The sequence below is a fragment of the Neoarius graeffei genome, chromosome 5 (genome assembly GCF_027579695.1).
Source record: "Neoarius graeffei isolate fNeoGra1 chromosome 5, fNeoGra1.pri, whole genome shotgun sequence".
NCBI classification, from domain to species: domain Eukaryota; kingdom Metazoa; phylum Chordata; class Actinopteri; order Siluriformes; family Ariidae; genus Neoarius; species Neoarius graeffei.
In genome coordinates this window covers 71,775,222-71,801,885 of record NC_083573.1, presented here as the reverse complement: position 1 = coordinate 71,801,885, position 26,664 = coordinate 71,775,222, and the positions used below count along the sequence as shown (strand labels likewise).

General features: G+C 42.2%; 2 protein-coding genes across 3 annotated transcripts in view; one reads left to right on the top strand and one right to left on the bottom strand.

The window, feature by feature from the left end:
• The window catches only part of LOC132887039 (tRNA N(3)-methylcytidine methyltransferase METTL6-like), a 73,394-nt gene extending 51,297 nt beyond the window's left edge, over positions 1–22,097 (top strand). For both annotated transcript variants that reach the window (XM_060922355.1, XM_060922356.1), the window contains 6 exons: positions 14,191–14,355; positions 17,387–17,517; positions 18,043–18,085; positions 18,625–18,844; positions 19,728–20,033; positions 20,917–22,097. In XM_060922355.1, coding sequence (XP_060778338.1) covers positions 14,191–14,355; positions 17,387–17,517; positions 18,043–18,085; positions 18,625–18,844; positions 19,728–20,033; positions 20,917–21,056 — 1,005 coding nt within the window. In that variant the 3' untranslated portion in view covers positions 21,057–22,097. The remainder of the gene's footprint in view (positions 1–14,190; positions 14,356–17,386; positions 17,518–18,042; positions 18,086–18,624; positions 18,845–19,727; positions 20,034–20,916) is intronic.
• Positions 22,098–24,882: 2,785 nt separating this feature from the next.
• capn7 (calpain 7) overlaps positions 24,883–26,664 on the bottom strand; it is a 29,126-nt gene continuing 27,344 nt past the window's right edge. The window contains exon 21 of the mRNA XM_060922354.1: positions 24,883–25,972. Within this exon, the coding sequence (XP_060778337.1) occupies positions 25,828–25,972 (145 nt within the window). The 3' untranslated portion in view covers positions 24,883–25,827. The remainder of the gene's footprint in view (positions 25,973–26,664) is intronic.

Sequence of the window (26,664 nt, the reverse complement as noted above, 5' to 3'; positions counted from 1 at the left end):
GTTTCCCTCACCAGCTTCTCTTTTCTCTCGACAATAAAAAGACAAAAAAATGCAGCTTATGTGTAGCAATCTCGTGGCTCTTGGGGAAATGAAGTGGGAGATGGGCTTGACAAATCAAGGTGCATTTTATTTTTTATTTAAACTTCACTTTTCAGTGACTTTATTTTGCTCTCTACATTTTTGGCACGTGCACATGGCCCGGAGTTGCTCAGCTCTCTCTCTAGTAGTTACCAGCTTCTGTCTGCAAGAGCATGACACACAAGTAAAGTAACCGTAAGTTGAAACTAGTGAAACTAATCACGTTTTACCGGACTCCTTGCTGCGCATAGCTGATGCTTGATCATGCCCCCCTGCCACATACCCCCACCGCCTGACTTGGGCCGGGGAGCTGTCTGGCCTACGGCTGACTCCCAACACCCCCTACATCCACCTCGGCAGTGGTAATCCACCACTACCATCTGTGCTCCCAGCCTGTGGAACACCTAGAGCTTAAAGGGCTGCAGAGCCCAATATCAATGAGTGAGCTGTATGTTGGCATCCTTCACATGGTGGAGTCACTTGAGCAGGGTATGGTCACAGCAGGGTGTCCCAGCAAGTAGTATCAGAGAGTGAGGACTGTCCATTTGATGGCCAGACACTCCTCAATTATGCTGCACTTACTCTCCTGCACTGAGAGCTTGCGGTTGATGTACAGCATGGGGTGCTCCTCCACCACCTAAGACAAAATAGCCCCTTCTGTCCAATGCACCAGGTGAATGCAACCATTGATCCCCACACAAAACCGCTTTAACCTGGACAAAAGTCTGTTTGCATGGTTCTGTCCACTGGACCAGATCTGGTGCCCCCCCCCCCCCCCCCCCCTTTTTTTTTTTTTTTTTGGGGGGGGGGGTTGTTTTTTTAAGTGAGGTCAATCAGTGGGCTGGTGATATCTGAAAAATCCAGTACAAACCTCCTGTAATAACCAGCCAGCCCCAGGAACTGCCTCACCCATTTTTTGTTCTTGGGCGTCAGGCAGGTCGCAATTGTTGCGGTTTTATCAATTTGGGGACATGCCTGCCTATGACATAAGTGGAAACCCAGAGACCATACTTGCACCTGCCCAAATGCACACTTCCTTGAGTTGGTTGCAAGTCCTGTGCATCTCAACAATCTCCTGGATGGCGCTCCGGTGTTGTAATTGCTGCTGCCGGTCATTACTGTAAATAATAATGTCCTTTTTAAATAGGCATATGCACTTTATGGGCAGAGGATTCTGTCCATGAGTCATTGAAACATCCCTGGGGCTCCAGACAGCCCAAACAGAAGGGTGATCATACCCATTTTGAGCATAGGCTTGAGTTCATCATAAATTTTTTTTTTTTTGTTTAGGGAGTCCATACAGGTGGCTGTGTTCCACAATGCCTGAAGGAATCTCAATGTGGTGCTCTATCAGGTTAGTGCAACAGAGTAGAGAAAACACATTGGAGAATTCTTCCTGCAACCCGTGCTCTCTAAGTTGCCAAGAGGTGGTCTCCACAGGGGACCAGGATGAATTGGACTTTCCTCCAGTCCCAGCTCCTTCTTTTTGAGAACCACCATCATCAGAGCCACAGGAACCTTCTCTCTCAATGGTTTCAGCTGTTTGGGGTGGTAAATATGAAATATATTGCCTCTATCAGTTTGCCTGACCTTATAGTTGACTTCTCCTCGGCATGTGACCTCAAAGGGTTCTTGCTACTTTCCAAGTAATTTAGAGCTTTATGTGGGTAGTAAAATGAGCACTTTATATCCCAGAGCAAATTCCTGTAGCAGAGTCCCCCATTATACTGCCAGGATTGCCATTCTTGCACTTACAGCATTTCTCCTGGGTTAGATGATCTCAGTATGTGGAGTTTTGCTCTCAGCTCAAGAATATACTGAATTTCATTTTTACTTGCAGATGGCCCCTCCTCCTAGTTGTCCTGAATGGCATCCAAGGAGTGGGATCATACAATAATTCAAATAAGGAACTCTCTCACTTAAGAGGGGTTGCAGCCACCATGAATTTATGAATCCTGTTTAAGTGTCTGATTAAAACACTCAAAAAGCCCATTCATTTGCAAATGATGCATGCTTGTATGAATCAATTTAATCCCCAGTGATTTGTAGAAGTCAGTGTGCGAGACATGAATGTTTTTTGCCTTAATCAGTCAGGGGTGGGTTTTTTTTTTTTTTTTTGAATCCCAATATATCCCAAAGGGAAATCCATGCAGAGTGGAGGGGCGGAGCCATCCTTACCCTCCATGTCCCCCGACATGGAACGGATGCAGACAGCCCTGGGACCACCTCCCCAGAAAACCCTGCACTGGAATCCCCCCCCCCCCCCAAGTTTCACTGTAGTAGGACAAATTAATGCTTTCCTAATACTTTTAAACCCAAGCCCCTTTGTCCCCAGTATTAGTAGATGTCTGAGGCAAGGATTAACCACCACCTCCATGCTGTTTTTTGCCCCTAAATTGGATAGTGACTGGTACCAGCAGATAATCGTGAACATCATGTACACCTCTTCACCAATTATGCATTGAATCCGGCTTTGATTTGAGTCAGGCTGAATATACCCAGAGTTGACCAAGGCGTGATATTTACTCCTCCCTTGAATGCTCCCTGCCACGCGGCATGCTCCTGCTTGATCAGGGGAGGCCCAAAGCACATCAGGAATGTGGATCAAAATTATTAAGGGGACACTGGTCTTGGAAATGCCTGGCTTTCCTGCCTGGCCTTTTTCCCAGTCTTTGTGAACACAGACGGTTCCACCTGTGGAGAGTTAGTGGCAGCATTGGCACAGAGGCACAAAGGGGAGAGGTAAAGTGGGGGAGAACTGGCCCCTTTTTCCACTGTGCAGGGATGAGGGAGGGGCAAGAAGACACAAGAAAAGGGAATGTGCGACAGAACGGGCAGGGGTGTCTGTTCCAGGAAATGTTATCAGATAGTCTTCTGCCAGCTGGACCACCTCCTCCAGCAATCCTGTGTGGTGGCATTAGACCCAGGCCAGTGATCCTTCCAGCAACCAAGCGATGAACTGCTCCAGTACCACTCTGTTGACGAGGTCATTGGTGTTGGACTCCTCAGTTGGCAGGTGTCTCGGAACTCTTGGGCAAAGGCAAATGGGTAGCCAATCTCACCAAATGCCAATGCATGGAAGTCCTGGTGATGTTGATCCGGGGTGTGGCCGACCCACTACAAGATGGCCCGCTTCAGGTCCAGATACTCCAGCACATTGGTGGCTGGGAGCTCCTGGGCTGTGAGCTGTGCTTCCCCTGACAGGAGTAGTGTTGGACGGACCACCCAGTGCAAGGTTGGCCATAAGCATAGTTCCACAGAGGCCTCAGGATCGTCCTGCAGACCCATCTTAACCAACATAACATGGTGTGGAGCTGCAGCATTCGCAGGAGCAGCTGCTGGCATACCCGCTGGTTGGATCAGGCTCCGAATCACCTGCTGATTCTCTGCCTGGGCTTGGAGCAGACCCCAGAAGCACTGCTCCTGCTCTGCACACAGCGAGATGAGGGCATGATGTTGGGTTTAGCTGGTGGATGTTGGCAAGAGTCTGGAGGCTCTCTGTGACCTGGCATGGAATCCATGTTGGTGTTTCTCTTCAATTCCTGGGTTTCAGTCCCAGTGTAGTGCTCACCTAGTTCTTGGGGAAATGAGCAACTGGGAGACAACTCAAGGTGCATGTTTTTAGATTAAACATCCTTTTCCAGCAAATTTATTTTGCTCTGTCTTTTAGGCAAATGTGCACATATGGTACTGGGTTGCACAGCTCTCTCTCGCTAGCCTCTCCTGTGTTGAAAAACACACAGTAAAGTGCCATAGTAAATCAGACACTGGTGAAACCTTGCCAGTTCTACCTGACTCCTTGCCACCCACAGCCCCACTGCTGCATCATGTTATTGACAAACTTTGGCAAGACTCACCTAACATAGCTTGTGTAAGTTCTTCCTAAAGAAACAATCTACAGTACTGTGCAAAAGTTTTAAGCACATGCAATGAAAAGCTCTAGATCAAGGATGCCTTCAAAAATGATGAAATTAAGTCTTCCTGCATTATTCTTTATACCTTTTTTATTTTTTAAATAATAAATGGTAATAAATGGAGCAAAGTCAATATTTAGTCTCATGACACTTAAAAATTAGTAGTCTCTGGTATAATTTGCAGTTTTATAAGGAAATGAGCCGTTATGTTTTAGACTAATTACACTGGCATTTAGCGGACACTCTTTACAGAGCCAGCCACAGTTTTTCTGGAGACTTTGCCAATCACGCTTGCTTCTTACTCTTGAAGCAAATCCCAGCAGCCTTCATGTGTGTTTGTCTGAAAAGTGATCTCTTATGTAATCTGCTGCTGTTTTTACTGACATACAAAAAAATTTTCTGTAATGTTTCAATTTGTGCTAGGGGAAACTCTTGTTTGGGAATCCTGTGGGGTGTGGCGTGGGTTTATGTATTTTATTTTTTAAACTGACCATGGTAATATAGAAGTCATAAAATAAAAATTTATAACAAAGTTTGTCTGAAAAAAAAGGGTAAAACTTTTTGCATGGTTACCGTATATAAACGGACACCTTAATATAAACCTGTGATTTGCCTTGCCTTCTTCTGACAGAGCTGCTGTTACAGAAGCACTTTCTGAACAGAACTGAGAACACAGAGCTATGACCTTTTTTTTTTTTTTTTTTTTTAAAGATTGCAAAGTAGAATTGGTGTCCAAGTCTGTTCCTTGTGGGACCCATCAGATTCTGAGAAGAACTTTTTGTCAAAAAAAAAAAAAAAGTCCTCATCCATATTCTTTTCACACTGTTTTTTCACTGGTTACTAAGTGTTCATATAGATAAGGTTATAGTGCTGCTTGTTCACTTCTTTGCTTATCGTGGTCCTGTTGTGTTCACCCTAGGATATTTTTAGAGCGACATGCTAGGAAACCATGATTCAACACATTATGGCGTTCTCCTCAGATTATTCCCTAGAAGAGTGTGAGAATTATGCACTTGAGGTTCTTAAGTGAACCCTTTGAGTCTTTTAAATGTAAATTTACTGTTGAAAGCTGATGATTCTGGTGAAGAGAAGTGAATCCCAGGCTTGAGAATACTGTGAAATTTTCTAACATTTTGCTGTCTATGACCAGAGATTCATATAGAGATTGTGGGTCATGCTCCATTATATGCAGACACTTGGCATTAAATGTGCTGGGAAATACTGGATTATCTGTTTTTGTACCTTTTATCATTATCTTTCTTTTGTTCTCGTGTTCATAAACAAAGCCTTCATGGAAAAACATTTTCTGAAGTGGGCTAAATTTATTAACAGACCTATCCTCAGGTATGAAAAAGTAATTATCCTTTGTAATGAACTCCATTTAATAAGACTCGTCTGAATAATCAAAGTTTTGATGACTAATCGCAGTGATCCTTTATAGCTGAAGGATTACAAACGTGTTGGCATCACAGCAGCTCTATTTTCTGAAGGAACACAAAAAAACATCCTGTACTTTGTAAGAGACTCATGCCTACAGAAAGTGTGAATAAATATTCATTTGCATTAGTTATTGATCAAAACGGTGACTCTATCACTAGCAATGGGGGTTAGAAAACTGTTTTAATTAAAAGTCTCAGAGTTTGTGAAATTTAAATATTTAAGTCTCAAGAATAGGTAAATTTGAAGTCGCTCACTCGAACCAAATTCGGTTCCTAGCATGGTCTGGTATTGATCCAGAGCGAAGCCTCGTTTGCAACTTAGTTATGTAGATTAGTATGAAAATCGCCACTTTGTGTTTAGACTGAACCATTAAAGGCTCTGTTTACAGTATTTTGTCATCTTTATTTCTGGACGTTTGTTATTTTTGTCACTTTTTATTTCTGTAGCACAGTGCCTACAAATGAAATTCACTATAGAATTTAATGTTTGGAAAGTCCCTTTACCGGTTTGTCTGGGCCATTGTTTAAAATGGATGTGGCTAAGATTAGAAGGAAAATTAATCAGTACAGAAGTGACCATTCCCAAAGTGGTTGTTTTTTGAGCCCCCGCCCCCATCTCAGTCGCTATCCTCTTGTCATGTCACCTCTTCCAAACACCCCCCCACCCCCCGGGTGTGATTTGAGGAGTCTCTGTCACATGAGTGTCTGCTGGTTGAATTTTCCAAAGTGGATGTGAAGGGGAAGATTTCATGTTGATTTATATAATATGTATAAAATCTTGGCGAAGGCAAGTTATTGTTTATTTACAGTATGGGTCTGTATGGCTTCGAACAGTGAGTAAAAGGAAACCCCAAAAGCATTATTGCATATAAAACAGCCATAAAACATTTTTAAACCACATGGAATGGTCCAGCCCAGAGTAGACTAACAGCTGAGCTCTTGAACATGAACCTATAGATGCCATTTGGAATTGTAGCACATTATATTTTTAATGTACAGTAATATAGCATTCTGACACATACAGTGTAGTTATAGATATGTATTAGATCATTGCTTTAGCTGTCATTTGTTTGGGGAAAAAAATCCAATAATGTGACACGGCCAATATTATGTTTTGTGACGCAGCATTTGAACATTCTCTTCTGTATCTTACTATGTTTTCTTAGCAGTAAGTGATTATTTTATTTTAAATTATTTATTTATTTTTTTAAAGGGGGGGGGGGGACCCCATCATCACTGTTATTTCCTTTACATCTTTTGCAGAATAGACTACTTCTATTATGCATAATGTGTGTGTTTATGTTGTCAGAATGTATACTAAGCATTGAAATGTATAGAGTGTTTTGAGGTATGGACTTTGACAGAAGGCAGCTCTCATAAATGACCACGTGGGATGAGGTCATGTGGTATAAATATACTGTAGGGCAATAGACAAAAGTAAATCACTGCTGGGTCACACTGTGTTCCAGGCATGCCAAAGGCTGTTTTATTCTGAAGTGTTTTTCAGGACACATTTAAACCAGATGTATCTGGATCCTTGTTTTTGTTCGGCTATTTAATAAAATCTAGAAGTCATGCAGAGACTGAATAAGTGGCAGATGTTTTAAAGAGAGGAATTTCCTGGATCAGCTTTTTGTATAATAAATAACAGTTCCTTGGTTCTCGGTCCCAAAGGCCATAGACATTCCTGTCCCATTAAAGTTAGACACTTTACAAAGTCACAAAAGTTCCTGTTTAACTGTGTTTAGGGGGAAAGCACATGAAAATGCTGCCCAATTTTATTTATTTATTTTTAAATGAATGTTAACTTAATTTGGTCTTATGTACCTAAATGTGATACACCACTGAATAGGGGTGAACATTTTTAACATCTTGTGGTTGTTTTTCACAAAGTTAAAAACCCTTTCAAAGATTTTGGTGCATTTATGTATAAATTTGAAATTTTTGGTTTGCCTTTTTTCTGATTTACATCCTTGTTACTTTTGAACTAGAAGCATTGGCGCTAAAATGTGTAGTAATTATGTAGTGCTGTTTACTTTCTGGGACATGGAAACCATTTTTCAGCAATTTTGCTGCGTTATGTTGTCTATCCACTGAGGATTGACTATACTTCCTGCATAATTTTCAATATTATTACCCCCATAGTGCACTGTAAATACAGCATACAAATAATGCACACTACTTTCTTGCTAAATACCATATTGCATAGTAGTTTCTTTCCACTCAAAATATATTTCGTCAGAGCAGATGCATCAGTAGCAAAGTTTGTAAGTAATTTAAAAAGAAAAAAAACCACGGAGTATGTTGCACAGCATGTATCTTTTTGCAAATTTGCCACCATGTCCATTTCCCCCATCTTTATGCAAACATTTGCTACACTTCTGAGATGAAGACTGCACCATCTTATTTGATTTGAAGTGTAATTCCCTATCATTATATCTGTTTGAAGTGTGAACAAAATACCAGCCAGAGAGCAAGAGGGAGACAAATGTTGTGGAGAACATGGTGTAGCACTTCCTGATGTGGGTGGAGCACAGAAGCACGGCAGGCGAGAGTTGAAGTTTTAAAGCCAAGCACTTTATTCAGCTTTCCTGCTTTCACTCACTCACTCACTCACTCACTCACTCACTCACTCACACATGCATTGTGGTCGGGGAGAGAGCTCCTTTTCTCTTCTCTCTCTTTCTCCCCTTTTTATGCTCCATCCCTGTAAAACACGCACATTAATTGACAGCAGGTGGAATGACTTAGCCACTTACCTTCCCCGACCCCGCCCTCCATTCACAGACTGCTGCTTGGCCACGCCTCCGCTGCCACATGCCCCCACCACCCGACTCAAGCCAGGGAGCCGTCCGGCCTGAAGCTGAACCCCCCCCCCCCCCCCGGTAGGACAGGAAGTCCGCCACCACCATCTGCGCCCCTGGCCTGTGGATCACCTCGAACTTAAATGGCTGGCGGGCGAGATACCAATGGGTGATCCACACATTGGCATCCTTCATGCGGTGGAGCCACTGGAGGGGCACGTGGTCCGATCAGAGAGTGAAAGGGTGCCCCAGCAGGTAGTATCGAATGGGGAGGACCGCCCACTTCATGGCGAGACACTCCTTCTCGATTGTGCTGTACCAGCTTTCACGCATCGAGAGTTTCCGGCTGATGTACAGCACGGGGTGCTCCTCGCCCTCCACCTTCTGGGACAAAACGGCCCCCAGCCCTCTGTCCAATGCATCAGTCTGCAAAATAAAGGGGAGCGAGAAGTCAGGGGAGTGTAAAAGTGGCCCCCCACCCAATGCAGCTTTTACCTCAGAGAAGGCCTGTTGGCACTGCTCCGTCCACTGGACCGGATCTGGAGCCCCCTTTTTAGTGAGATCGGTTAGCGGGCTGGTAACGTCCGAATAATTAGGTATAAACCTACAATAGTAGCCAGCCAGCCCCAAGAACCGTCTCACCTCCTTTTTGGTCTTGGGCCTCGGGCAGGCCACAATCGCTGCAGTCTTGTTAATTTGGGGACGCACCTGTCCATGGCCCAAGTGGAACCCCAGATACCGTGCTTCCAATCGCACACTTTTTTTGGGGGGGGGGGGTTAGCTGTGAGGCCTGCTCGCCTCAGCGACTTTAGAACGGCCCTCAGGTGTTCCAGGTGCTGCGGCCAATCATTACTAAGCCGCTGGAACATAACGGGCGCCCCAAACAACCCAAAAGGGAGCGTGACAAATTGGTGTAATCCAAATGGTGTGGAAAAGGCCGTTTTTTTTTTTTTTTTTTTTCCCCTCAGGATAGAGGAGTCAAGGGGATCTGCCAATATCCCTTTGTTAGATCCAGTGTCGAATAAAAGTGAGCAGCGCCTAACCGATCAAGCAATTCATCAATGCAAGACGTTGGGTATGCGTCAAATTTAGACACCGTGTTGACCTAAAATTAGTGTCAGGTGAGTGGTGACAAACCTAAAATTGTCTCTTGTGGCTACCCTGAGTGACATGTATGTGATCACGCAATGTAATGCAGTGATTTTTAAAAACCATTATCGTTTGAGTAAATGTGCAGAATTTCTAAAGCTGTTAAGCGTGCGTGCGCACGCACACAATATAGGGCCTTTGCTTCATCCTGGTGCAAAAGTTTATTCATGATTTAGTTTTGCATTTCTCATTTGGGTGTTTGGGGAAGTTGTGTAACGGTAGCAGGTTTGGTTGAGGAGCTTTGAGAAAATGGACTAGCTTCCTACTTTTTAAGCATCAGATATTAACATGCAATGCTTCTCATCAAGCTGTCAGTTCTGTGTTTGCATAACACATGATTTACTACAGTAAGTAAAAGTAATTTTCCTTTAAATTCTTACCTTTTTTTTATTTGGTTGGCAAGTAAGCAACTCTTGACTTTTTTACTGACTAAACCACAGTATTACTTATAGGTAGTTGTTCATCTTAATTAAAATTAAGTTCACATTTAGTACTTAACTGGGAACTATTCTGTTCAAGATGTTGAAACGCATAGGTAAGGAGGTCTCTATAATGTAAAAATTCAAAAATGGGTATACGCATACAGGAAAAGGGTTCAGTGCTTCTCATATAGGTTGCAAAGAAAATCGATATGAAGTAAAACAGGTATTACCATTGAAGGCCTATTTGTGTAGTAGTCAAGCAGAAAACTTTTTCCTTCTTTATTGAGTAGTGCCTACAGGATAAAGGGGCTTTGTAAAGAATTTTCTTTAGCCATTTACGGTTAGTGACACAGTTTGGTGTAAAGAGCGAAAAAGAGCAACTGATGATGGTACAACTTTAAAGTTCTCACATAGGAAGCATTTTTAGCTGTGAAGTTATCTAGCACCCCTAGTATTCCTTTTTGTTCCATGTAAGCTATGGTGTAACCACAACAGTTTTTGTTTCAGTCCAACCGGCACCAGAGTCAAAACATTTAAAGCATATAATACAGACCCATGGCCTCTCTTTCGTTTATAAACGCCTTGAGACCTCAAGAATGGCACAGGAATAGTTTTAAGCATTAATAATAAATCTTATAGTAATTATGATTATGTAGGTAGCCGTCGGAGTGAGTGACCTTGACATCCGTAACTTCACAACAGGAAGTCTGTCGGTCTCCTCACCATTTCCGCTATACTAAAACACAGAGCTGACTGCAACTCCAATCCTCCATTTTGAGCTAATTTATCGCCATGCCACGTAGATGTTTTTGGCCGGCGCAGCAACCAGACAGAAGGTGGATTTATGTTGCATTCATGGCCCAAGAATGTTCAAACTGCAAGGATTTGGATGCGTTTTGCGAGAAGTTTACGGGCACATTGGGCACCTATGAAGTGTTCTCTGCTCTGCACATTTTACTGAAGACTCATACGAAACCTCTGATCTGTTGAGGAGCGTTGGCTATAAGCCTGCGGTTGTTGCTAAAACCGGTGACATCCCGTTCCGTCCCAGGTTTTAGTAATGGCGGAATACACAGTATGGAGAGAGAGAGTGGAGTAGCCATCTTATTTCTAAACTGGATATTGCTGCCATCTCGCCCTTATGTGAAAGAAGTGAATGAACGGAGAACTGAATGAACAACTGAAAGATTTGTTTCAAAACAATTGGCCACAAGAAGCGAGAACACAGACGGGTAAGCGCCGACTCTCATTTGGATAAAAAAAAATACGTTGTTTACCTGCATTTAGATTAATACATGTAACTTGTATTGCGTTTAAGTTACCAGTATAAGATTATTTAATTTGCTTCAGAATGTGATTGTCTCAGTTCATCTGATTTATTTAATTAGCCTTTTACGTTTTATCACTGAAAATGCATGCATGTACATGTATGTTGCATAAGTTATAACACCTATCCTGTTTTAACGAGAGTCAACCCACAATCAGTGAAGTCAAATCAGTCTTAGTTGAGCAAGTCAGTAATGGTATTTCTTACTTTCACCATAAATTTTTATTTATGTGACTTTGGTCTATAGCTGTAAAAGGCCTCAGCCTTAAAACTGGTTACCGCAGTGACGTCACAGATTCAGGCATGGCTAGCTCAGCAAGACAGCTCAAATACCAACTTTGTGGTCGATTTTTAACTCTCAAATATATGTATTTTTTTTTTTTTTATTCCCATTTATGCAGCATACAAGAGTCAAGGATGGAGATGCTATCCACTCAGATTTATTTAAAAATAAAGGTTCTGCGTATCTGCTTTAAGTTCAAGTTCAAAGTGTTTGTCATATGCACAGTAAGGACATGTCCTCTTGCACGATGAAATTCTTAGTTTGCTGTCCACCATGAATGTCAGTTACAAATAAATAAATAGGTGGAAGAAATAATACAAAGTAAAGGCAATGTAGTGCAAAATTAAAAGCAAAAAAAACCAGTATAGTACAAAATAAAGGTAAATGTAGTGCAAAATAGGCAGTATAATACAAAAATAAGGCAATGATCAGACGTAGCAGCAAAAAAGGGCAGTAATGTGCAAATGTGTGCAAACAGATGTAAACAGTCAAGGACCGTTTACAGGAGGTAGTCCATGGTTATAAACTCCTATCAGCTGTTCAGGAGTCTGATGGCGGTGGGAAAGAAAGAGTTCTTTAGTCTGATAGTCTTACATTTCACACTTCTGTGCCTCCAGCCTGAGGGTAGAAGTGTGAACAGTCCATGCTGGGGGTGGATGGGGTCTTTTGAGGATGGAGGCAACTCTCCTGTGGACTCTGCGGCGGTAGATGCTCTGCAGAGAGGGCAGTGGAGTTTTGGTGATCCTCTCAGCATTCTTCACCACCCTCTGCAGGCGTTTGCGGTCCATAGCTGTAGTGCTGCTGTACCACACAGTGATGCAGTTGGTCAGGATGCTCTCAATCATGCAGCTGTAGAAGTTGCTGAGAGTCTTGGGCGACATACCAAACTTCCTCAGTCTCCTCAGAAAGTACAGTTGCTGCTGAGCCTTCCTAAACAGCTGTGTGGTGTTAGGTGTCTGTGAGGTCCTCACTGGTGTGAACACCCAGGTATTTGAAGCTGCTAACCCTCTCCACCTCAAGCTCCTGGATGAACAGTGGTCGATGAGGTCTCCTCTCTTTCCTCATGTCCACTATCTGTGTTGAGGGTGAGGTGGTTGTCCTCACACCATGACACCAGACTGGCCACCTCCCTCCTGTAGGCTGTTTCGTCTCCGCCAGTGATGCATCCTATCACTGCGGTGTCGTCTGCAAACTTCAGGATGATGACCTTGTGGGAGGCGACACAGTTGTGGGTGAACAGGGTGTAGAGAATGGGGCTGAGGACGCATCCCTGTGGGGTGCCAATGTTTGTGATGCTGGTTGAAGTCTTATTACCAATCCTGACAGTCTGGGGCCTGCCAGTTAGAAAGTCGAGGAGCCAGTCACAGAGGGTGGGGTGCAAACCAACTGTGGACAGTTTATGGGTGAGTTTGTGGGGGATGACTGTGTTGAAGGCAGAGCTGTAGTCAACAAAGAGCATCCTGATGTAAGAGTCTGTTTTCCAGGTGGGAGAGGGTATAATGGAGGGCAGCAGCAATGGTGTCTGAGGTGGACCTGTTGGGCCTGTAGGCATACTGGAGGGGATCCAGTATACTGCTCTGAATGTGGGCCAGTACCACACTCTCAAAGCACTTTGAGATGATTGGAGTGAGTGCTATCGGCCTGTAATCATTCAGGCAGGTGGGTGGGCTCTTCTTGGGAAGAGGGATGATGGTTGTGGTCTTGAAGCAGGAGGGAATGGTGCTCTGGCTGAGGGAAAGGTTGGAGATAGCGGTGAAAATATTAGCCAGCTCATTGGCACATAATCTGAGGGCCCACCCAGGGATGTTGTCTGGTCCTGCTGCCTTCCTAGGGTTGATCTTCCTGATAGCTTTGTGTACCTGGCCTGATGAGGCTGTTGGTGGGTGGTCCAGGTGTGTGCGCGCGCTTCCTTTCTGTGCTGTAGCTGGGGGTCTCAAAGCAGGTGTAGAAAGTGTTGAGGTCATCCGGCAGGCTGTCTGTGGAGCTGATGGTGGTCCTGTAGTCTGTGATGTGCTGCAGGCCTTGCCACATCCACCTGGGGTCAGCAGTAGAATAGCTGTCCAGCTTCTCTCTGTACTGCCTCTTGGCCACTGTAATGGCTTTCCTCAGTCCATACTTCACTGCTTTGTACTCCATTTCATTGCCTGATCTAAATGCAAGAGAGTGAGCACACAGCATGTCATACCTGACTGTTTACCCAGGGCTTTTGGTTGGGGAACTTCCTGATCTGTATGGTGGGCACAATGTTGCAGACACATGTGCTGGTGTACCCAGTCACATACTCCGCATAGTCCTGTATACTGACAGAAGAGTCCTCCAAAGTGGCTGCAGCTTTAAACACATCCCAGTCTGTCTGAGCAAAACAGTCCTGAAGTCTCTGGGCTCCAGAGTTTGACTTGTTTGGTGATAGGGTTTGTTTGTTTTAGTCTTTGTCTGTAGGCTAGATACAGGAACAAAGAGAGGTGGTCCGAGTGTCCGAAGTGGGGGGGGCGGGGTGCAGCCCTGTATGCACCGCGTATGTTGCTGTAAACATGGTCTGGTGTGTTCTTATCATGGGTGGGGATGTCCACCCATGATAAAAACACACCGGCCCATGAATATAACAAGTATAAAGCATATACTCCAGAGGCAGTGTTGTGTCGTGCCAGTATTTTGAATGAAAAGCAGACTGGAATATGGAATGAAAAACCTGAAGGCAAGTTGGTCCCAGAGCAGGAGGTTCTGTGAGTCTGCTCTGCATCTTGGCATCATACTGCCCTGTGTCTATTTCCTAGGCTCAGCTTGAGGCTCAGAGGGCAACCCAAGATTTCCAGAGAGCCACTGAGGTGCTTCGGGCTGCCAAAGAGACCATAGCCCTGGCTGAACAGAGACTACTGGAGGAAGACAAAAGACACTTTGACTCAGCCTGGCAAGAGATGCTGAACCATGCCACTTCGAGGGTGAGTAATGTGGTGCCTGCAATGCAGTCAGCTTCACTAGACATGAGCAGATGGGTTATATGATCCCCAGTGATATTTAACAAGCATTAAATATTGTTGAAATTGAATTTTTAAAAGATCACTCTTGGCACATCATGGACAAAAATTAAGAACAGGCTTATTGAGGTTATGAAAGTTAACTTTGTCTCATAGCTTAACTTTTTTTTTTCTCCCCCCATTTTGGTCAAGTCCCAAATTATTTCCATGGTCACATTTTAATGAACTAATAATACCTGGTAGAGAGTGTATTTCAATTGTTGTCTCACATTTTTCTTGGCTAACTAGCTGTGCTGTGCTGTTTGATATAAAAATTAACCTAAAACGATAAACCCAATTCAAAAACGTTGGGACACTGTAAAACTTAAAAAATAAATAAAATAAAAAATGCAATGATTTGCAAATGCCTTTTGCCCTATATTCAGTTGAATACAATACAAAGACAATATATTTAATATTAAAGCTGAAACTTTTTTTGGGGGGGGGGTAAATATACACTCTGAATTTGATGGCAAAAAAAAAATCAGGACAGGGCAACAGAAGACTGGAAAAGTTGTAGAATGGGCCCAAAAAACCCCACCACCTGTTTGGAACAGATAAAAAGGTTAATTGATAATTGGAAACGCTCAGTCATTCAGGAAGGAATTTAGGGATTTCACCATTGACGATCCAGAATATCAAAAGGTTTAGAGAATCCAGAGAAATCGGGGCAAAGACGAAAATCAGCATTGAACACCCATGACCTTCAGTCCCTCAGGCAGCACTACATTTGAGACCGACATGTTTATGTAAAGGATATTACTAAATGGGCTCAAAAACTTTGGAAAACCTTGTCTGTAAACAGTTTGTCACTGCATCTACCATGCAAAGCAGAAGCCATATATCAACATCTACAAATGCGGGCGACACGGTAGTGTAGTGGTTAGCGCTGTCGCCTCACAGCAAGAAGGTCCGGGTTCGAGCCCCGTGGCCAGCGAGGGCCTTTCTGTGCGGAGTTTGCATGTTCTCCCCGTGTCCGCGTGGGTTTCCTCCGGGTGCTCCGGTTTCCCCCACAGTCCAAAGACATGCAGGTTAGGTTAACTGGTGACTCTAAATTGACCGTGAGTGTGAATGGTTGTCTGTGTCTATGTGTCAGCCCTGTGATGACCTGGCGACTTGTCCAGGGTGTACCCTGCCTTTCGCCTGTAGTCAGCTGGGATAGGCTCCAGCTTGCCTGTGACCCTGTAGGACAGGATAAAGCATCTAGAGATGATATCTATAAATGCTGCCAAATTCCCTGGGCCAATGCTCTTCTGAGATGGACTGATCCAAACTGGATAAGTGTGCTGTGGTCTGACAAGTCCACATTTCAAATTGTTTTTGGAAATGGAGGTTGTGTCCTCTGAGCTAAAGAGGAAAAGGACCATCCAGATTGTGCTGGTAACAAAGTTCAGAAGCCAGCATCTGTGATGGTATGTGGAGGTGTTCATGCTCATGGTATGGGTATGGTATATGACATCTGTGAAGGCACCATTAATGCTGTAAGGTACATACAGGTTTTGGAGCAGCATATGCTGCCATCCAGACTTCTCATCTCATTATCTCTAGCCGCTTTATCCTGTTCTACAGGGTCGCAGGCAAGCTGGAGCCTATCCCAGCTGACTACGGGCGAAAGGCAGGGTACACCCTGGACAAGTCGCCAGGTCATCACAGGGCTGACACATAGACAACCATTCACATTCACACCTACGGTCAATTTAGTCACCAGTTAACCTAACCTGCATGTCTTTGGACTGTGGGGGAAACCGGAGCATCCAGAGGAAACCCACGTAGAGAACATGCAAACTCCGCACAGAAAGGCCCTCGCCAGCCACGGGGCTCGAACCCGGACCTTCTTGCTGTGAGGCGACGGCGCTAACCACTACACCACCGTGCCGCCCCATCCAGACTTTTTTTTTTTTTTCCACCCACTCACTCACGTTCGTCCCTGATTATTCCAGCAAGACGATACCATGCCACATTCCGAATATGTTAGAACAGCGTGGCTTCATACTAAGAGTGTGGGTGCTAAACTGTCCTTAACTCCATGTGAAAATGGTGGTGCTTTATGAAGTGCAAAATATGACAACGGAGACCCTGGACTGTTGAGTAACTTGAGTTCCTATATCAATTAAAAGGTGGGAAAGAATTTCATGTTCTAAACTTTGTGTCCCCACTTCCCAAATGCTTACTGAGTGATGTTAAAAGAGAAGGTGATTGTAGCAGCGGGGGCGTGATTGAGTGTTGGCTGTGGGCGGCGAGGAGTCGGGTAAAACCAGCAGGTAACATGACAAATTTAACCTGTGTCTGGTTATTGGCAATTTGTGTGTCGCTTGTGTTCTTGCAGAGAGAAGCTGGTAACTAGAGAGAGCTGAGCAACCCAGTGCCATGTGTGCACACGCCTCGAGGACAAAATAAAGTCAGGGAAAAGTGTATTTAGGAAAATGCACCTTGAATTATCAAGTCTGTCTCACTTCCTCGTTCCATATGAACCTCAAAAGTGAGATAGTGATATAACCATAGTAAACATGACCCTGTCCCATTTTTTTGGAACGCGTTGCAGGCATCAAATTCAGAATGAGTATATATTTACCAAACAAAGTTAATCAGTTTAAACATTAAATATCTTGTCTTTTGTATTCAATCGAATACAGGTCGAAAAGGATTTGCAAGTCATTATATTCTGTTTATTTAGACAGCCTCTCAACTTTTTTTGGAATTGGGGTTTTATTTTCTATGCCTATATTTTCTTCCTTTCATCTACTAATTCAAAGTGTCTGCTTGTTTTCTGCTTGTATGATTTTATTTAATTTTAAATGCAAACAATCGTCACTAAAATGTCACACACAGCAGAATTCACATGTAATAATGCTGAAGGTCACTGGGAGGCTTAGGTTTGTGCTAACAGCATATATTTAAACACAACATCTCAAAGTTCAACAAGGTGCAAACTGTTGTAAATGTGTTGTATTTGAAGGTGATGGAGGCAGAACAAACGAAGAGCCGCAGCGAGCTACTGCATAAAGAAACTGCAGCCAGATACAATGCAGCTATGAGTCACATGAAGCAGCTAGAGAAAAAGCTTAAACGCACCATCAGCAAGTCCAAGTGAGCATTCTAATATATGCATGGTTAAATGTCAATTTCCAAAGTGCTTGGCCAGCATAGTTTGTCTGATTTATTTATAATGACTTCATGTGACTGAATTGATTTTCCAAACTAGAGCAGTGGCTTTTATTGACCTCAGGCAACTTTATACTAAAAATATGGTGACATAGGAATGTTTTTGAATGTTTTATTCAGCACATGTTTGATAAGCTCATCTGAGTTCATGAGTGTGCAATAGGGTTTTTTAGAGCTTCATTTTCTGTTTAAAGTCTATTTCTGGACACATAATCAAGAGTGTAATTTCTCCTCTGCCAAGCTGTACTTCCTGCTTTGCATACAGTTTCATAAATGTCCAATTGCAGCTTTACGGTACAAGCAGAGTGACAGGTGGGTGATCCTTCCCCCCAGCCTTCACTAAACGTAGCAGGCGAGGCAAATTGTTGCTGTGGAATTGGTTACAGTTCAATTCATAGATGCGTATTATTTTTTTTTCTCCCCCCCCCCCCCCCCCCCCAATTGTCTCAGGCCTTATTTTGAACTGAAGGCAAAGTACTACTTACAGCTAGAGGTAAGTTTTTATAGGATTACTTTTCCACAGATGGGCACAGTGTACTGTTGTATGCCTGGAATATGTCTAAATTGTGGTCCATAAGTTGTGGTGGGGGTGAGGGGATTTTTTTTTTAAATAATTGTTTAGCTAGTGGACATGGTCATGCAGTGGTTAGCACTGTCGCCTCACAGCAGAAAGGTCCTGGGTTTGAACCTCACAGCCAACAGTGGCCTTTCTGTCTGGAGTTTGCATGTTCTCCCCAACGGTTTCCTCCCACAGTCTAAAGACGTGGATTAGGTCAACTGACTACTCTAAATTTCCCATAGGTGTGAAATGTGAGTATGAATGATTGTTTGTCTTTGTTAGCCCTGAGATTGGTGTCCTGCCCAAAGTTAGCTGGAATTGGCTCCAGCTTCCCCCACGACCCTGGCAGATAATTGGTATTGATAATGGATGGGTGTGTCCAAGGAGCAAGTACCTTTGCTATGTGTCTCTCTCTCTCTCTCTCTCTCTCTCTCTCTCTCTTTGTCTGTCTGTCTGTCTGTCTGTCATAATAGCAACTGAAAACGAATGTAGATGACCTGCAAGCCAAGTTGACCCACTCTAAAGGGGAATATAAGACAGCTCTGAAAAACCTAGAGATGATCTCTGATGAGATCCATGAGCGCCGGCGCTCCTTAGCCATTGGCTTGCGGGAGAGAGGAGTGGGGTCAGAAGGTGATGGAATCACTGGAGATGACATTACCAACTTCAGAATGGAGTCTGATTGCATATCCCGTGAGTACACAGTCTAAAGTCCTTCCCGCGCCGTATGGCACATTAGGCAGCACCGATCTCTGTTTTTGTAGCCCTTGACTTCTCGCCTATTACATAGCTAGGGTTACAGTGGGGGGCTGGTCCTCTGGTAACCACGAAAGTTTGACTCCCCACTCACATCTGTATTGCAGCGTGCCTTGCCAGACCATTTTTATGATGGTATTTGGTACAGACAGATTTCTAAAATTATTGACAGTGCCAAAAATAAGTGAGTGTCTGAAGGCACTGTATTTATTAGTAGTAGTATTATTGGTAATTATCAATTTTTTTCTTTTCCGCTATTGACAGTTGACAGCTGCAGTTATCAGTTATAATTTCAATGTACCAACATTTAACAAAACAAAGAGTGAAACACATTGACACATGCCTCGTTTTTGAAGGCTAAAACTCTGTCCTTGTGCCTCTGGAGGAGTGACCTTTATGGAATTGTGTAGCCGACTAATGTACAAGCATTGTCCATCAACAAAAGCAAAGTTTTATACTTTTTCCTCTGGAATGCGCTGCAACAAATTATATGGGGCTGATTTAGACTTTTGCTTGAATAGCAGCATGACTTGAAGTTTTGCAACTGACTTTAGAGGCATTTTTTATTATAATGGCATAATGAAGGCCAAAGACTCATAAGAGCCTCTGGCATGCAGTGTTTATTGTCCAGATGACAGCTACTTCATAGTCACAAGGTCAGGTTTTAAAAGTTTTCATTTGTGTCTAGTATTTATTCCTTTATGGTACCTGTATAATGGCATTGTTTGGATGGATAGTTTAAACATTGTGCAGGAGTATGTTTTTGCTAGTACCAGACAGGGAGCTGGCAATAAAACAACTCCTCCTCCATCCTGTCTAGTGACCTCTGAGACATTTGAGGATGAGAACTGCAGTAATAGTGCCATGTCTGAAGAGGATTCAGAAACACGATCCACATGTAGCATCAACTCTGGAGGCAATGTCCCTTTGCAGCTACAGTGCCCCTTCTCCTCTTCCTCATCACCATTATTTACATCTTCAGCCTCCTCCTCTCCCTCATCACGGCCATGCAGCCTGGAGCTGCCCAGTACTGTTTCTCTGTCGGACTTTGGCCTGATATCACCTATTCTTGGACCTCGAAGTGAATGCAGCGGAGCCTCTTCACCCGAGTGTGACATGGAGAGAGGTGAGATGTTCATTTAGGTTTACGTTTACTTAAGTTTTCCAACTTCGTGGGAGGTAACAGTAACACTGCTTTGTGTTGGGCCACATCACACCATGCACACTTGTCCCTGATTATTTTCCTATATTATTGTATTGTGTTAAGTAAGGACTTATTACATGGCTTTGTTGAATACTCGATTCTGATTAGTCATTTATGGCATTCTGGGGGTTATTTCCCTTTATTTTTATTTTTTAAAGATTTCTGAATAGCAGACCACTGCCATGAATAATAGACTGTTGCTATGGACACAGTTCTGATCATTGGGCATGGTCTTCCAGAGTCAATCATATCAGTCTACAGAAATTTTTCTCGTATTTCATTTTAATGGTAATTAGACTAATCTTAAGAAGGCTACGGAGTTTACATTGCTATGGACACTGTAGAATCATCTAACTTTTTTCTTTTTTGTGGAAGAAATAAAATGTCAATACTAATGTTTTTAATATTTTGTCAATTATTGATTTTAGTTAGTAGCTAGGTAATGCACAGCCATTATTGGAAATTAAATCTCTTCAGGGTGATTCAAACTTATTTTGCAGTAATGACCAGCGTGCTGTAAATTATCCCTTACATATTGTCCACCCCCTACTTTTGAAGATAGATTTGTGTTTTTTATTTATTTCCTGTGCTTCGTGCACCTGTGCCTTAGGCATTTCTCTTCATAGTGACGAGTAACACTGATAGCTCTACCAGGTGCAAAATGAGCGATGACAAAGCAGAACTTCAGCTGAGGCCATTACATTTCCTGCCTCTCAAAAACCCATTGCTTTCTCTCACTCTGAATATCACCAAAGGTGTGTAGTAACTTGGTTGTTTCAGTTTTCATGTGTATTTGTTCACACAGGTGACAGAGCAGAGGGAGCGGAGGATGAGTTGAACAACAGCATTAGCAGCATTAAGAACCACTTCCATTTCCTGTCCCTGAAACGTGGGCAGATGGACAACGGCAAAACCACAGAGCATAAGCCATTGGGTATGGCCTAGAGTATCACCAGCACTACACCACTGCTTAACGGGGGCTGAATTTGCTGCTATTACCCGATCATTATCACTCGTGAAAGATGTAGGCAGCTGTCAGTCGGTCTGTTTTTACCCATGATTCAGCACCTTTCATTTTGTTAGGGATGTTCTGGATCTTACTGGCTCTTCACTGAGCAAGATTAAACCTGGGAAAGATTAATAGGAATGTGCGCATTTAAGAAAATGGGAATAATTTCTTACAGCACATTTGAAGGACATTTGATTACTAAAAAATATGAGGAAAAATTGATTGATGGAGGATTGAGTCTCATTTCTCCCACTTTGTAGCAGATCATACACATATTACTCATGAGCTGTTCCTATAAGTAATGCTATCGGAGCTCTTGTTTTGGACACAGGGCACCACAGAGACGTTACTAATTGTGATGAAAGAGGAAGCAGTCAAAAACAGTACTTCCAGGTTCAAACAGATTTTTAATTGGCAGCTTCTGTAGTGCAGTAATGGCTCAAGTGCCGCCATGCTGGATCACACTTCTCTACACACCCTTCTTTAATTGCTTTTCCATCTACGCTTCAACATCTGCATTTCAGCAGCAGCATGACCATTATAGCTGAAATTTGCATATGCTGCCATGTGTGTCTTGATGGACTAGTACCACTTTCATTGAAAAAGCAATAGATACTAAATGTATTATTTCCAGCTCTTTTTTGTAGATTAAAATGGCATAACCTAGTTTTACACTGTTGATTTACTGTAATTGTTAGCATTTGGGTAGATGCTAAGATGTCTGTGACTATTAATCATTTATGTAATAGTCTCTGCTACTGCTAGATAGCTAGAGGCACAAAGCACAGCTTTAGGCCACATCCACACGACAACGGCAACGTGATGTTATTTAAAAAAAATATCGCCTCCAAATGGGCAACGATCAGTAGAAATCAGGTCCATATGGCAACGCAACGCTTGCTGAAAACGATGCAATACACATGCCACACCTCTAGGGGCGCTGTAAGACGGTCCCTTCGGACACACCAGAACAACCCATACGAAAAAGAACAGTAAAGAACTTATAAGAGTTTACCACTGTCTTAGTAGTAAATCCTTATAAATATAAATAAATATATATGCCATGTATGATTTACTCCTGAAAGTGGCCCATTTTGCATTTTCCTCATACAAATTTTTTATGAAAATCTAGTATGTATGAAGTGAACATTGTGCATGGTTTTTACAGATAATGTGTATGATGAATTACACTGTCTTTGTATGCTTCATGTAATGTTTGTAGTTTTAAATTATATTTTACAGTTTAAAATGTACATGCCTTTTATATGTAAATCCAACACAAACATATGTGGATTTACATATAAAAGGCATATACATTTTAAACTGTAAAATATAATTTAAAACTACAAACATTACATGAAGCATACAAAGACGGTGTAATTCATCATACACATTATCTGTAAAAACCATGCACAATGTTCACTTCATACATACTAGATTTTCATAAAAAAATTTGTATGAGGAAAATGCAAAATGGGCCACTTTCAGGAGTAAATCATACATGGCATATATATTTATAAATCCTTATAAGGATTTATCCTTATATTTATAAGGATTTACTACTAAGACAGTGGTAAACTCTTATAAGTTCTTTACTGTTCTTTTTCGTATGGGAATAGAAGTAAGGACGCATGCGCATAAACTATTATGCGCGAGACTTCATATTAGCCACAAAGTCAGGAAAATCTGTTCGTAAAATTACATTATAATGACCAAATACAATGAAAAGTATTTTTCCAGTCTCACCTGTGAAAGGTAATCCCATGTGATCTCGTTTGGACGGTAAACCTGTTGGTACAGTTAAACGCAGCTAATCTTTATTCTCCGCTTTGACCTTTCCAATATGGCGGCGAGGATGACGTACGCGGAAGGCGGCGTCTTTAATGGTCCGGAATAAATTGAATACTACACGTTGATGGATTAATTTGCTGTTTCTCACCTGTGAAAGGTAATCCCATGTGATCTCGTTTGGACGGTAAACCTGTTGGTACAGTTAAACGCAGCTAATCTTTATTCTCCGCTTTGACCTTTCCAAAATGGCGACGAGGATGACGTACGCGGAAGGCGGCGTCTTTAATTGTCCGTAATAAATTGAATGATACACGTTGATGGATTAATTTGCTTTTCTACGCCCTTTTTTGAGGAATGTATTGTAGGACTTAAACCATCATCTGAAGAGGTGAGATCGCTCCTTTTTTCCCCTTATTTTTGCTGGCGGGATTGACTCTGCCCTAAGGGCTATTCTCTCTCTCTCTCTCTCTCTCTCTCTCTCTCTCTCTCTCACTTTGCACCAGGCATTACACAATAAATATTCACAGTGAAAATATTTTGTAAGCGCGTTTCATGAACCAAGTTATAGGATTTCTTGACAACTCGCATCGCATCGCAATGAGATCATTGGCACTACTGGTGTTAAGAATCAGACCATTTTATAAATGAATATTTTGCTGTAGAGCTGCAGTGTTTGTACAATTGCATGTTTTTGCTTCACTATTACTGTCACTATTCTGCTTCTTGCATTACTACTGTGAACTAACACTGAACATAATAATAATAATAATAATAATATCCAAGCTCGTGTTTCACTCTCACTAGTGCTCTGTAAGGCTTTTTCCTGGTGATATTCGTTACACTTCTACCCGGCGTGAAGCATTCACAGTCATGTGGTTGTGACGTCATCGTAAACAAATCCGTTTTACTCATCCAGACGACTTCACAACGGCAACGTTGCCAGATCTTTCCACTCTGGAACCCGTTCTCAAAAAGATTGCGTTTTGGGCACCCAAAACGCCGGCGCCGTGTGGACGCCAGGCCTAAACGATAAGCAATTGTATCGGAGTCACCTGAATCCGTTGCCGTGTGGACAGGGCCTTAGTCTAGTTAGTAGACTATGTAGCCTTTGTGGACCACCCCACCCTGTTTGTTGTAGCTGTTTTTGTGTATAGTAGAAATATCAAAGGTGGCTTTTTGTTTTTTAATTTTATTACGGTTGTTTCCTGGCTTGGTGTAGCCTTGTGTAGTTTTCTGGCTGAAAATAAAGTAATGTTCTGATCATTGTAATTTCTTCAGGAGCCCTTTCTTTCCCCCCCCCAATGTTGGTCTGCCTAAGTTCAACAGCAGCATCTGGCTATTTTGCAAAGAGAAGTGAAACATCTTCAAAAGAGTGGTGGTTATTTTCTGCACCTGAAAACTTCAGCCCACTCCCTCTCTATGGATTCCTTCAAGTCTTTGCAAAACCCTGCAGATGCCTATATCCCACACACTTGTCATGCAGAAGGGGATATGTTCCCATTTACATCTTATTTCTCTCTTCTGTCTTACAAATTTACAGATCTAAATCTACTTTCAGATTTCTGTAAAGCAGAATTGAATTATGACTTAAGTACAGAGAAATAGCTGAATATTGTTAAGGAAAATGGAAGGAAATGTACAGAGGATGAATTGTATGATCAATTTGGTTGTTTCACAACATTAATCAAGTCTTTATCACTAATGTGCTTTGCAGTTTTACTTAAACATGCAAGGTATTCTGCTTTTCAGGAGGGAAACAATTGTTTAGAACCATTGACTCATTTTATAGCACACATGGGTGTTAAGGGAACAGCAGCTTCCTTGTAAGTCGCTACTGTTGTGATCAAAACATTGTGACTCAAATTAGAACTCCATGTTTGTTGTTCCAATGAGGACAATGATGTCTGGCAGCTGCTGACTTCAGCTCAGCTACCAAATGTATTTATGCACAACACATCAAACATACACCAATTTTCAGGATAAAAATGGTGATCTGAACCTTCATTTTATTTCAGTTGACATAAGTGCGTCTGAGGGATGAAATTAAAAGGTTAAACATGGGGAACATCTCTATAAATACCCACATTCTTTATTACTGAAGATGAGATGCACTTGCTGTAAAGTAGATAACTGTACATATTAATTTGGCTTCAGTGTGATTTTTTTTTTTCTGGAATCTGAAGATAATCACTGAACACAAGTAGAAAACATATTCCTTCCCAGAAATAAAATGCAATTTGTAAAGTAGCAAAATAATTAATCTGGCATAGTTTTAATACACAGGGTTAGTCAAAATTATATTAACACTAAATGGCTTCTACCAATTAATTCACAAAACATGCATCATATGTGCAAGATGACTTACAGGACAGTCTCAACCTGTTCAACACACAAAAACCAGCGAGCAACAGTATCATTTAATCCATCACTCATGGCCTATGTCTATCTGCAGGAGAAAAATAATCCATTAGTTAACATAATTTTGACTAACCAACCATGTATACATAGATGAATGCTATGATTGTCATTCTCATACAATTACATACTGCCCCACCAGACTTCAGTTACCAAAGTAAGAGCCCTAAGTACTTTACAACACTAAACAGTTTATTGCAGTCTTTTGAGTGGAATAATTAAAAAAAAAAAAGTATGCACTCATGTTCAACACAATTTAGTGCTTTGATAATGGAGCACATGCTTCTTCATTAATAGCTCATTCCAAGTATTGTGCCAGGCCAACCACAGAGTGCCAAGTAAACAGCCTGTTGTGAGCTGTTCAACTATACATTGTGGCAGGAGACATAACTGATGAGAACAGAGGAACAACAGGCATGATACCAGTGGGGAAACTGGTATGAAAGTTTTATTCCTTGATCTTTTGTGGTGTTACAGTTTATATTAGTCGCTACTGAGTTGTCACTGGAGCTGAGACACTCGAAGAGGAGTTGCACTGAAAAAATCTAGGAAGAAAGGCCCTTCTTGTTTGGGCAGGAAAGTGGTGGGGATGACATTATAGATGCCTGCTGGGACATGGTCCAGCTCCATATAGCAGAAACCACACCTGAGGAGGGTGAAACAGAAGGTGAGAATGGGATATGTATCAAAGAGATGTAGCACTTTTTATTGGCTCATTTCTATTAAACACCAAGCCCAGAAACTGAGTTTAACTGATGCTATGCCTTACTTTTTCAGACAGTAATAGAATGAAGGCAAGTATCTAAGTTCAGAGAAAAAAAAAACTGGCTTCAACACATCTGTGTGATAAAACATACTCTCTCCCTGTTTGATGATGTTACAGACCTATTCTACAATAGATTGAGATCATTTTTTTGTCACAAAATAGCCCATAATGACAAAGTAAAAGCAGGTTTTTAGACATTTGTGCCAATTTATTAAAAATCAAAATGTAAAATATGTACACATGTGCACACCCTTTGATAAGACACCCAAAAGTGAGTTGAGGTGCATTTTTGTTTCCACTAATACTGCTTGAGATGTTTCTACAACTTAATTGGAGTCCACCTGTGGTAAATTCAATTGATTCCCAGCATCTGCCTATATAAGGTCCCACAGTTAACAGTGCATGTCAGAGCAAATTCCAAGCCATGAGGTCAAAGGAATTATCTGCAGACCTCAGAAACAGGATTATGTCAAGGCATAGATCTGGAGAAGAGTACAGAAAAATTGCTGCAGCTTTACAGGTCCCAAAGAGCACAGTAGCCACCATCATTTGTAAATGGAAAAAGTTTGGAA